Source organism: Dendrobium catenatum, unplaced genomic scaffold (genome assembly GCF_001605985.2).
Source record: "Dendrobium catenatum unplaced genomic scaffold, ASM160598v2 fragScaff_scaffold_1202, whole genome shotgun sequence".
Classification (NCBI taxonomy): domain Eukaryota; kingdom Viridiplantae; phylum Streptophyta; class Magnoliopsida; order Asparagales; family Orchidaceae; genus Dendrobium; species Dendrobium catenatum.
This window is the reverse complement of record NW_021319664.1, coordinates 583,149-597,294: the sequence shown is the minus strand read 5'-3', so window position 1 is coordinate 597,294 and position 14,146 is coordinate 583,149. Positions and strand designations below refer to the sequence as shown.

At 32.4% G+C, this 14,146-nt stretch overlaps 1 protein-coding gene across 1 annotated transcript; it reads left to right on the top strand.

Annotated features, from left to right (window-relative positions):
* Nucleotides 1–6,235: 6,235 nt before the first annotated feature.
* Nucleotides 6,236–7,173, top strand: LOC110095411 (protein DMP6-like). Its single transcript, XM_020820946.2, has one exon. The coding sequence runs from the start codon at nt 6,556–6,558 to the stop codon at nt 7,171–7,173; it is 618 nt and encodes a 205-aa protein (XP_020676605.1). The 5' UTR covers nt 6,236–6,555.
* The last annotated feature ends 6,973 nt before the right edge of the window (nt 7,174–14,146 follow it).

Sequence of the window (14,146 nt, the reverse complement as noted above, 5' to 3'; positions counted from 1 at the left end):
CGCCATCTTCTTCATTGCGCTGTCAAAGGCAACCATCTTTCTCCTCTTTCGCGCACTTTTTCGGAAAATCCCGAACACAGAAAAAGTAGTGTGTGTGAACAGTGCGATGCCAATATTGACACACTTTTCACTCCCAAATAATAGCGGGCGGAAATGCGTTTGGTTGGATCGTTTGGTGGACGGCAATTACATATATGCCGTTCGATTGGTCTAATGAACAAGGTTGAAAATTTATGATGGATTTTAAATATATTTAAGAAGTTTAATGATTTTCTTTAATATTAGGATTATGAATATCCTTATTATTTTAAAATTGTTACAAAATTCAACTTGCTACTCCGATCAAACTGAAATCGATAGGGCCTTTTTATTATAATAGTTGGTTGGATATCTACTCATAGCTCTATAAAGCTTTTCCTCCTCTTTAATTCCACTTATCATTCGATTTTGATTATTATTCTTTTGACACAAAGTCGGTTTACATTGTTTAATATTTAGCTATATATGTTCTTAGCAGCACCAAGAAGAAGAAGCCTTTACACATTGCTTGTATTTTATTTTCTATTCTATGAACAAAGGTTGAATTATTATGGGTGATTTTAATTATTATTTTTTTATTTTAATTTTAAAAACTTTAATGATTGTGGCTTTAATATTAATCATGAATCTCCTTATTAATTTTAATTTTTTACAACAATCAACTTGGTACTCTGGTCATATTAAAATCGATATGACTTTTTGTAATAATATTTGGTTGGATATGTAATAACCAGAAAATAAAATATGTTAAAAAAATTTAGTTTCTGTTTGAACTGCAACACAACGGCGTTGTTCCTTTAAGCGTTGAGGCGCTGGAGTCTAGAGTACAACGGCGCCATAAATTTCTAGTGCGACGATGAAGACTTTGTTGTGCAGTAACTCAGATTTTAGTATGCAGCACTGCGACACTAGGTCTAAGCATTGTGGTGCAAGACCATTAACAATGTTTTTATATATATTGAATTATAAAATCCCTAAGCACCCAAGCCATCCACCACCTCCAACGTTGTGACTTGCTCGGGAAGGCAGGGAGGAAGCTAGAGAGGGAAAGGAGAGGAAGAGGAGAGAGAAAGTTGGGATTTGATCATTTTCTTCTGTAAATTTTATTCAGAGATCCTTCTGATCATTGTAAGTAACCCAAATTTCATTTTAGTCTTAAATGATTTTGAGTTTGATAAATTTCTTCTCTCCTAAATTGATAAAGAATATTTTCTTCTGATTTACAACAATTTTATCGTGTATCTTTTTATACAATAGATATGAATTTTCAGAACATTTTAATAATATTATTATTGAATTTGACCATGTAGATATGAAATTGTGATCTTTTGAAATTATAGATATTATATAAATTTTTCTTGTATTTAACAAAATAGAGTATTCAATGTTACATTTTGATTGTGACATTTACATAAGAAAGGAAGGTTTGAAGCTAACACTATATAGTAGTTTGATTGTTCAAACATAATATCTTGCGCTGGATGTGAGCTAACGAGCTTTCCTTTAAAGATAGTTTGAAGGACTGTAGTCGACGAGCGACAGTGATCAGAAAGACTATTGTCTAGTGACGGAGGTCGGAAAGACCTTAGTAGACATGTGATAAAGGTCGGAAAGACTATAATCTGATGATAGAGGGCAGAATGACCATTTTCTGGTGATGTAGGTCGGAAGGACTGTAGTCCGTAGGCAATGGAGGCCGGAAAGATCATTGTCTGGCAATGGAGGTCAGAAGGATCGTAGCCTTGTAAGGAAGGTCGAAAGGACCATATATAATCGGTAGTCGATAGTGGTCAAAAAGATCATTGTCTGGTGACAGAGGTCGGAATGGCCTTAGTCGGCGGACGATAGAGATAAGAAAGACCGCTGTCTAGTGACAGAGATAAAAAAGACCATAGTATGTGACTGGGTGGAAGTCTAGCGTAGTGTCAGTTGGTAGCATAGCAGAAGTCAGGCGTTAGTTGGTGGCCTAGCAGAAATTTGTCGTGTAACAACCCAAAATTTTAACTTTAGGCTAAGAGCTTCACAGTTTTATCATATTGGTGAAACTTTCTAGTAGGTCACCCATTCCAGAATTATTCCGAGATGAGCATGTTTAACTGCAGAGTTTCTTAATAAAATTTCAACAATTACACAAAAAGGCACCTTGATGTTTAAGAGTTTAGCCTCTTTTACTTAAGGGGTTTCACACGGCATTTTTCGGTGGTTGGGCAGAAGCCCGACGATAGTCGGTGGTTCGATAGTGGTCGAGGAGGAGTCTACTGCCAAGAGAACTCTAGTTTCTTTCTCTTTCTTCTCTTCCTTACTTGAGGTCCCCCATCCATGAGAAATAAGAGGTTTATTTGAAGTTGATAGTGACATGACCAGTAAATATGAATTGAAGGAGATTAAGGGTAAGTTGGGAGTGGTTTGAATGGACGGCCGATGTTGATCCTCTTGATCGTGAACAATTTATTGGACATTTGAATGTCTTAATGATATCAGATTTCACCAATCTTAGGCTCGTTAGATTTGTCTCATCGAGCCGCTCGATTCAACGACAAGCATATCTTATTCGAAAACTATTTGGTCATTCAATTTATAGTTTGAACCATCTAAATGCACTTAGGATCTTTGATTTGGTCTTATGTGGGCTCAGATTGAGTCGAATTTGGTGTCGTTATGTTTTCCTTTTTGAGACGTTCAGTTTGATTATAAGTTTGCTAAAATCAGAATTCATAAGGTTCCAAATTAAATTTTGAAAGTTTTTTACTCAATTTTGCCTCAACATTCATGCCCGATCAAGATAAATTTTTGATGTTATATCAATAATATTATAAATATCTTAAGTCATTAACTAAATGCATTTTCCCTTAACATTTTTGTTAACAAAGGTGTGAGAGAAAAATAGAGAGAAAAGAGAGGGGAGAGAAAAGAAAAGATCGAATTTGAAGGCCGTATAGCTATTTTCATCTATCGAGCCTATTTGGAGATTTACTTATCTTGCTATAAGGAACCTTTACCTTATTTATAATTTCAAAGATATTATGATTTTGACATTTTTCTAATCAAATAATTTGTATTATTTATATTATCGAAAAACAATAATAATTTAGTATTGGTATCAAAGCATAATTGTGGTACTATTGTATAGATTCTAAGTAGTGAATATATTTTTTTGGGAAATGAATAATATATATTTATAATTATTCTTGTTATTTATTTTTGATAAATGAAATTAGGTAGCTTTGGTTATTGTTTATTAAATGATTAAAAGATTAATCCTTCCTATTTAGATTATGGTGCATCACTTTTGTGTACCTAAAAATGTTTTGTAGAAAGTTACTTCTTAATTAAAATTTCTAGTTTATTTTTGTTGTGATGGACCTAGGTGATTGTTTGACTCCTTTTTTCTTTTATTATATGGATGGCATTGAAATTTTTGGTTATTTTATTACATTTTTAGATTTGGGTTTTTTTTTTCCTATGTGATTATAAGTGTAAATTATGTACTGTTTAATATATTTTATTTTTAGTAAAAATGTGTTGTTTTAGTTGATTTTGTACATAATTTTTTTTTTAAAAAGATAGAAAATATTAAGGAGCCTACAACATCGCGGTGTAGGAAGAAACTGTGTCACAACACCACCTTTAACACCATTGAGGCGCCACATTTTGGATATAGCATGCCATGTTATCTATTTTGTAGCATTGTGGTGGAGACATTCAGTGGCGATACATCCAGCGTTGCAGCGTTTCCAACACTGTTGCATTAGAAAGTCAACTTTGTAGCGCCAAGTTCTCATGAATTTAAATGTTATGGAGCCACAATTTCGCACACATTGATCGAGCTTCGCAGCGCTCAAATGTCAATAGTGTCACAGTGTTGCAGTTGTAACTTCTAAGGCTCATGTTGTTCCAATGAAAGGTCGTGCATGATTGTTCACTAAGCAACCATTCAACAACATCAAGCATTGCGGTGGAATAGAAAATTCAGCGTCGTGGCGATAGCTCATTTTAAGGGCATCACGATGCCAATCTTTAAAGCGTTGCAATGCCAGTTGCCTTTTTGTGCATTCCTATAAATATATGTCATGTTTTATTTGTAGATGAGTTCAATCACTGTTGTAAAATTTAATACTTTTTTTAGTGTACTTCTCTAGTTTCCTCTTAGTGTAAAATCTAAGAAAGGCTAGGGAAGTACAAGATACAATTCATTGAAGTGTTTAGCCTATATTTGTTGAAGTAACTTTGTAAGTAAACAAAAAATAAGTGTAGAGGAGATATCTTGATCCTTCATGATTATATCGCTCTCTTGTATTTTTATTCTTCTATGAATTTAAGTAAAATGAGTTTGCTTATCATTTATTCTATGTCTGGCTAAATCTCTTGTTTTGGATTGATGATACAAAGAGCATATTAAGAACTAATGAAGACTCTTATTCTTTAAATGTCTAATGATAATTTCAGTATTATGAATAAGGAAACACCCTTTATTAAATTATAAATAAACTCTCAAATCACTTATTTAACGATTCAAATAAAAAAAAGATAACTCTCCACACATTAAAACTTTGTTTTATTTATCACTATCAATGAATATTGCCATCTTTTTTGAAATATTTATCATTCATCAAGCCTCATATCATCATAAATTACTTAGCTAACACATATTTATAGACCATTCTACTTCTTTTGTCCTCACTATTGTTATCAAACATCATTGTAATTAGCCTAAGTATCATCCTTGCCACAAGACTTGCATTATGATAACCAAAACACTTGAGCCAACTCTCATTCTCTTAGTTGCTACAATTAATTATTACACCTAGCTATCATTAGTGCCATCATTAGCAGTAACTACAACTTAATATCATAATCATCCTTGTTATCATAATGGCTTTGATGGGCCATTTTATGATATTGTACTAATACTCTCTTATATTAGTAGGAGAAGGGTGATATCTATTCTAAAATAGTAGAAGTTGTTTCAACTTTTAAAAACAATATAGTTTTTCTTTTCTTTTCTTCATATAAAAATATAGTGTTTTTCTTTTATTTGTTAATAAAAATTATAAATAAATCTTGTTTAAGGTTTATGGCATGACAATTTAGTATTTGAAGCCATTTAGAGGGATAATTGTGTTATTTATCTAATTTTATTTAATTAAAATGGCCTAATTAAGTAACCCAAATAGGCTAGCTTAGCTAATTGACCCCAAGTTGGCTTCTGGCTGACCCAAATTGGCCTCTGGTCGAACCTCTAAGCCTCCTAATCTTGACTCAAAATGAGGACTATGTACCAAATAATCGATTAAATCAAACCAATTAGTCAATTGTACCCAATTCCATAAAATCAAACTTGTTGATCTTTTTTTTGGCATCAGTCACTTGAGTGCTCTTCTTACATATCTTGTAGGTTAGTCCACATCTTTTATTATTGTACGATAGCGTGTGGTGGCAGGTCGAGCCATGCACTGTCACCTCAATTCAAAATTTAATTCTTTTGGTCACATTTTGTTTATTAGTATGTTTTGAAAAAATATATAATCAGATCAATGTCAATTTGTTGATTTTTTTTTTTTTTGTAAATTCATGCGATGAAGTTTTCATGCACATAATTCTCTCCCATAAAATTTCTCGATTAAGGTCTCGTCTTGTAAAATTCATTGCATCATTGTGTTCGGCTCGTCAAAATGGATCAATCGAGTCAATTCGTGCTCAAATTGAATATTGTTTGACATTATTCAAATTTTCTCTCTTTCTCAAATTCGTAGAATCATGCTCCAGCTCGAGCTCTTGCTAAGAGGTTAAGAATTAATTAATGATGATTCGTTGGATTTAGAAAATTTTGAATCAAGGAATATAATATCAAAATAACATCACTAATGATTTTTAAGAATTAAAAAAATATATAGATTTTTAGAGAAAAAAATGAAAAAACATAATTGGACTAATAATTAAGCAATGTCCTCAAATACATCCTATTTGCCTTTTACAACTGGTAACACAAATATTTATAAATGCAAGCAAAAATCAAATATCCACTTAACAAGTACAATCAGATAACCTCATTCTAACCATTTTAACAAAAAAAAAAAACTTCTCCATTGCTGCAGCAAATTTTTCTTACATACTTAGAAAATATTTACCTTAATTAATTTGCATTTAATGATCTTGATTTTAAGCAAAACTGGTTTAACAACATAAATAAGCAAGTTTAGTAAATAATCAACAAAACAAAATAACAAACAAACAATCTGTAAATCAACCACAAAGTTTTCCAGAAGATCGGATTTCAAGTATTTCGGCTGCAACAAAAACTAAAACAGCCGGATATCTGTTCTACTCCAGCCTTCAAAACCATCCTCTTTAAAACCAGAAAAACAAGCTCTTATAAGCAGTTCTATCCGACCGTTAAGCTCAATCTCCATTGCCCTTTTAAACCCCTCATGAGACAACAAGCGCATATCTTCATCCTTCCCAGTTCCCTGATCTACAAAACAGATCCAAATATCAAAGAGAAAGGGGAAGAAGAAGATGGCAGACCTGGAGGCTCAGGGAGAGAATCAAAAGCAGCCACTTTTAAGCATAGCTGCATTGTCACAGAATCAAAAGAGCCAGGCACACAAAGCCATTAGCCAAACCTTCCAAAGCACTGCACATCTAGCCAACTTACTTCCCACAGGAACTGTGCTCGCCTTCCAGCTCCTCTCCCCCATCCTTGCCAACCAGGGCCAGTGCACTTCAGCCAACAGATTCATGACCACATGCTTGCTTTGTATGTGCGTTCTCTCCTGCTTTATACTCAGCTTTAGCGACAGCTTCCGAGATTCTGCAGGCAATGTGCAGCATGGATTGGCCACCTTCAATGGTTTCTGGGTTGTGGACAGCCCCGAATCCCTTCCAGATGATACAGCGAGGAAGTACAGGATAAGGTTTGTGGACTTTGTTCATGCTTTGATGTCAGTGATGGTTTTCATGGCGGTCGTGTTGGTGGATCAGAATGTGGTGGCCTGCTTCTATCCGACACCTTCGGAAGATGTGAAGCAGATAGTTACAGCTTTACCTGTTGCAATTGGGGCGATTTGCAGTGTGATGTTTCTTGCCTTTCCTACCACTCGCCATGGAATTGGCTTCCCTCTTTCAGCTCAATGAGTGCTATCAGAACCATTAGATGAGTTTATACAGAGGCAGGTTCTGCAATCTGAAGATAAAGATCTGGAATGCCATGGCACAAGCAAGTGAAATCTGATATCTTTAAGTATATGCTAGTAGAGATGCTGTAAAATTTGATTAGTTGTCTGCAATAAATTGTAATGTAGGAAAGTAAAATGATATCCTTATTAAAATGTTAAGGACTTGCCATTAATGGTATGTGCTGAACTCTCATTTCTAGCCCTGATAAGCTAGTTCATCATATAGGCAATGAAAAACATAAATGAATAACATTAACTGCAACTCAATATCATAATCATCCTTGTTATCATAATGGTTTTGATGGGCCATTTTATGATAATTGTATTAGCACTCTCTCAGGTTTCTTTTAGGACAATTTTCTTTCTGTTTTCTAAAGGTACTTTCTAGTTAAAAATTTTCAAAAAAAAATTGTTTTATAAAATAATAAAAAACCATTTCAAAGAAAGCCTTAGGTTTTGTTTGGAACAGCTTTCTTTTTTGCTTCTTAAAACAACTTTTAATTTTTGTACTAAAAAGCTATTTTAAGAAACAATAAGAAAGCCGTCCCAAACAAAACTTTAGACTAATAGGAGAAAGCCGTTTTAAACAATAAGAAAGCCATGACAATTTAAACATAAAGCAAGCCTTTATACATACATATATATATATATATATATATATATATATTTCTTCATATAAAAATAAAGTGTTTTTCTTTTATTAGTTTATGAACATTATAAATAAATGTTGTTTAAGGTTTATTCCATGACAATTTACTATTTGAAGCTCATTTAATGTGATAATTGTGCAATTTATCTAATTTTATTTAATTAAAAAATAACCTAAATAAAATGGCCTAATTAAGTGACTCAACTAGGCTAGCTTAGTTAATTGAGATCAAATTGGGTTCCATCGGCCTCTGGTGGAATCCAATTTAGCACCTAAGCCTCCTCGTATTGACCTAAAATGGTTAAATCAAACTAATTCGTCAATTGTGCCCAATTCCATGAAATTAAACTCAAACTTATTTTCTTCAACGAATCCAAACATACCTAAATTACTCTAATTCGTATCTTTACATGCGTTGGACGGGTAAACATCATCGAAATAGGGCACATCATTTATCAACATCGATGGTACGATCTATAGCTAAAGATCAAATCCCACAACAAAAAGATCATTCAACTAAATCTCAACCATTAATTTAACATAACACTAGTTAATATTTTAAAACTAGAAAAAATCATAAAACCTAGATAATTAAAAAACAAAAAAAAATTATAAAAATATTAATTTCCATTTTGACTCTTGTAAATATAGAATTACATAATTCTTATAAAAAAATTATTTACAAAATTTCTTGAAGTCTTTTAAAATGTCCATTAAAAAAAATTATGATGCATAAAAAAAACCCCAAATGTAAGGAAAGAGAATGGAATCTCTAATTCAACCCAAATGACCATATATATAAATACCTCCAAAACTTAAAATATTCATGCAAAATTCTAAGGAGATAAAAAAGAAAATATGAAATTACAAGTTGGGTATAGGATACTTATTAGGTAAATATAAAAAACTTTTGCAATTTGCAAAAATAATTAAAATACTTTTTGAAATATTTAAATATTCTTTAAGGGTGGTTTTAAAAATAATGCAAAGTCAAAATCAAGCAAAGAATCCTTCAATATTTTTTAGGCTCCTTGCCATTTTCAAACCATTAGGTAAAATGGGTCATCTTGGTTGGTACCCAACAAAACAATAAAAGGATAGAGGCTCTTCATATTTATTAGAATAGGCCAATTAAAGTAATTAATTAGTTTAAAGAACAACAGAGAAGTAACATATACAAGTCAATAATGTATATTAATGCATCATTTGGGACGGCTTTCTTATTGATTTTTAAAGTAGTTTATTAGTATAAAAATTTTTAATTTAAAAGTTTTTTTACTAAAAAATTGCTTCAAAAATCAGTAAAAAAATTGTTCCAAACAAAAACTAAAAATCAAAAGGTAACAAATTATTTTATAAAACAATGAATTTATATTGGATGTAATTAAAATTTAATGAGTTTTAAACTTTTAAGTATTATTTGATTGAGTATTAAGAGTAAATGTTTTAAAAAAGAGTTCTAATTTTTTTTTTTAATTTATTTGAATTAAATCAAATAAAAGTATTTGTTCAAGGAATTCGATAATAAGCATTTTTTATAAAATTAGAATTCATGCAAACGGAGCAGTTTTCAATTGTAGAGAAAACCCGTCACGTGCAACCTTGAGAATTTATTCTATGCAAACACTGAACTGTTCAGAAGCAAATCAAAATGTGCCACATCACATCGAAAAAATTATACGGCATATCCTGATTCATCTCCGAACAGCGTCAGATGTCTCCGCATAGAATAATTTTTTCTGCAATCTCACATTCACTACCTACAGAAGCTATCACCACAGTCGATTCAGTAAACTAATCACACTGGTACCACTATTGTCGTCGCTGTCCATGATCATCATCTTCATCATCTGATCCTCCCCTCATTGCATTTTGCTATAATTTAAACGCGTAATAACAAATTTAAGAAATTATTTATTTGCATTTTATCTACATCAAACTAAACAACTCATATATTTTTAGAATATATATATTTTCTAAGTAAACAACTTCTAAATATCTTTTAAAATCACCTAATAATAAATTTATTTTCTCACATAAAATAAATAAAAATAAATTATACATTCAAGCTAGGTAATCTGTCCATTCCACATAAGTACAAATGAATAACATATTTAAGTTGAGTGAATGATCAATAATTCTTAATTTGCTTATGAATAAATGATAAAATAAGGACAAATTTTATAACTAATTATTATTAAAAGTTATATTAGCTGTATCATGATAATAAAAAAAATTTAGAAATTCTTATAGTCGGCGTTTAAACTGCCGACTGATGCTGAACTAGTCGGCAGTGAAACTGCCGACTGTTTATATTTTTTTTTTAATGCTTTTTTATTTTTTCGCGCTGGATTGCTTATATTGCCATTTTATTATTTATTTTTTTACTCTTGAATGCAGTGTTAGGAATTTTTAAAGGTAAAGTTTTGTGAAATTTTTTTATTTAAATTTTGAGAAAATGATGTAGCAACCTTTTTTTTTTTTCTTGAGTAATTTTTTTAATGCATATATATTTTATTATATTTTTTTTTATTAGTTAAATACAAAAATTGAAAGTAGATGATTTATTCTGAATTTTTCAATAGAATGTAATTTTAAGAAATAAATTAGTGTTTTTTTTTTTTTTTAGTTGGTTAAATTTAATGTATTTACTAAGTCTTAAATAATTTACTTTAAAATATTTTTTAACTAATTAGTTAAAAAATATTTTAATGAGTGAAAAAATATTTTAGCAAAATAATTAAAAAAATATTTTAATTAGATAAAATATTTTAACTAATAAAAAAATTAATTACAAGCAGTCACCATTGAAACTGCCGACTGCATCCAGTTAGCACCAATTTGCAGCTCAAATGCAATATTAGCCATATCAAAATCAAAAGAACCAGATATACAAAGCCATTAGCCATACCTTTCAATGCACTGCACATCTAGCGAACTTACTGCCCACAGGACTCTGCTCGCCTTCCATCTCCTCTCCCCCATCCTTGCTAAGCAAGGTCAATGCACTTTAAGCCCATTGATTCAGGACAACATGCATAATAGCTATGTGCAGTCTCTCACGCTTTATAGTCAGCTTTAGCGACAGCTTCCAAGATTTTGCAGGCAATGTGCAGCATGGATTGGCCACCTTCACTGATTTTCTGGGTTGTGGACCGCCCTGAATCCCTTCGAGCAAAAACAGCGAGGAAATACAGGATAAGATTTGTCGAATCCATCGCTAGATAGGGGGTAATATGGATTCGTCAGGAGGAGAATCAAGACGCGCCACGCCACCCCGACCCCGGATGACGTGGCGCATCAGGATTCGCCTCCGGACGATCCGGACACCGCACATAATAATTTGTCTAGATAGGAAGCTTTATAGCATGTCCACTGCAGCTGCATTAATCTAGTTTCTTCTGCTTGTGAAAAAAGTTAAATTGTTCTGCAGTATCAGACCTCATCTCTTCCGGTTAAAGGAACTGAAAGATACGAGCAACCATGAGATTTTTGCCAAAAGAATTTACTGATAGAACAACAACAACAACAACATCAAAACCTTTGTCCCACTACGTGGGGTCGGCTACATGAATTCTTGTTCGCCATTGTGTCCGGTTAAAAGTCAAAATCTCATTTAAATCTAATAAAGAAAGAATTTACTGACAGAGCGGGCTTATTAACTATTCTTCTCAGTTCACAAGCCAACTGCTGGTCATCAGATCCAGCCGTTACCTGTTTTGGACTAATGCAATAGTATTCTGATAAAATTATCCATATCTTCCATTTTCGTTGAGAGCAAAATCTAGCATGCATAGCTAAAAATAGAAGGTTAAGTAGAGTGAGCAGCAAAGGAAGTTTATTCTAATCTGAAGCAGAGCTGCAGTGAAGTAAGCAGGGGCAGACCTGTGCTTATTTTAATAAAATAGTTTAAGGGTATTTCAGTTTTTCCCCCACCCATAATCCTAATTTGCCTAGCAAAGGGAAAAAAAGACTGCATAACAGCAAAAATATTTTGGTCCATAGCTACAAACGTTCACCAGTGCCTGCCAGTCATGTCTAGCTCCAACGCAGGAAATATTTTTGAGTTTGAATGATTAGAGCCACAGCTGCAAACCATGTTTGGTCGTTCTCCAGTGCTTGCAATCCGCGCCCAGCTCGAAGCCTCCAATCGCTTAAAATTTGAGTTCTGGTCTTAAGAAAGCCAATAAAAAAGAGGTTTGGCATTTGGAACCCCATTTTCAATTTATCTCAATTTATCTATCATGATAAAATATAAAATTTATCTTTGAATTATTCTTCATTTTATTTTTTAAAATATTAATATATTTATTTGAAAATTTTGCCCAGAAAGGTTGGTTCTGCCCCTGGCAATAAGCATCCATTTGATTTAAGATCACAGGCAAACAAGTTATCCAAAACTTTTTATTGTTCTCATCACTTCCTCTATGTATAGAATGTGTCCAACAACATGCCCACATGTCCCGAGAGCAATAGCAGCACTCAGCTTCTCAGAAAACTCTTGCTACAATCACAGTGGTCCTTGACAGTTTTGATTTGCAATATGCGATGACAGGTAAGATTTCAGAATTCTTATCAAACAAGGATGAACTACACTGTAAAAGTAAATTCTTAAACAATGTGGAAACTTAAAATACATGGATCCTAAAATATCATCGATCATTTTTATATGGTAAAAATATCCGGATACTAAATACATGTGGAATTGAATAACTAATCCTTATCCATCTGGATGAATCACAAATTTAAATCAAAATATAAATAACTTTAATCAATATTATATACGTAATTTAAATTTAAATTTTGGAATAATGAAAATGCATAGTGAAGGTGTGCGCAGCACACTATCATGATGTCGTTAACCTGATTTCTTAATGATGATGAATAGTTAATAGGTGAATTGGATAATAAGTCGGAAAATATGAATTAGTATATGGTGAACAAGATTTTGGATGGGGTACAATTAAAAGAGCTATTTAGCAAGGAAGAAATGTCAATTCAAGTAAATGTAAAGAAAATAAATTTTCAACTAAGACAAACGGTCATGGCCGAAGATGATGACAGGAATGAGGAAGATTATAATATGGGAGATGATGATGAAGATAAGACTACTTAAGTTGATGATGATGGTAAAAATGAGGCAAACTCCCCAATTTTACATTATTGCCTAATATTAGGTATTGCTATAGTCACAGTAGTTTGAATCACTGACATACTTTCTTTCCCATTAAAGCAATATTTGCCAATTTAAATGTCTTTCGTTACTCCCAAGTAAGAGTGTAAGTAAGCTAAGTCGACTCGTGAGCCGGTTCGAACTCAACTCATTAACAAGCTCATAAGTCGAGCTTAGAGCTTGAGCTCAACCTGACTCGACTCAAAAGTTTGTCGAGCTACTCGATTATATATATATATACTTCTTTTAAATATTACTTATATTATATGAATTAAAAAAAAACCCCTAGTCTCCTTAACTTCTTTCGCAAACCGCACAATCCGCCCTACACACAGTTGGGGGCTAGGGCTGTGACTGCTACTATATCTTCACGTGCGTTAGGGTTATCTCCTACCCATTGTCGGCATTTCAGACGACTGCGACTCTGAAGGCTCTTCTTCTTGTTCGCCGGCCTCTACTCGTAGGTTCTCGCCATATTTTTCGTTTTCATGATAACCTTTCATGGAATCAAGAAATCTCACATCTATTCCTTAAACATCAAACATCAACATATGAATATAAGATTATCCTTTATTTTGTAAGAAAAATATGAAACTGAAGAGAGAGATTTCTTTGCCTATTACGTGAGCCATTAAAAGGTAGAGATAGAGCCCATTTATTTAATAATAGTGGTTATGCAATTTCTCTTATGAAATAATAACTTTTACTCATATTTATTTTAGCTATCTCTACTTTAGGTTTTTACATCAACCACACTTGCAAGATGAGGAGGTATTATGGTATCACTTTTTTTCAATTTCATAATCATTGCTATAACTGGAAAATGTAATGAGAAAATTGTTTCTAAGTTGTATTTGGCTTAAGCTGCTTCCTTCATATACCCTAAGCTTACTGTTTAAGTTGTATGTAACTGTTAGAAGCTTGACGATTTTATTTTGAACTAAAGGCAACCCATAAAATTCTTGCTCTAACTACAACATTTTTATATTTTTCTTGTTCTTCTTTTTCAGGTTTGCATTTATGTTCATTGTTACAAAATATGAAAGAGACTAAAGACAATATGGGGAATCTCATCATTACTACAGAATTTTTTTAGCTATACTATGAACT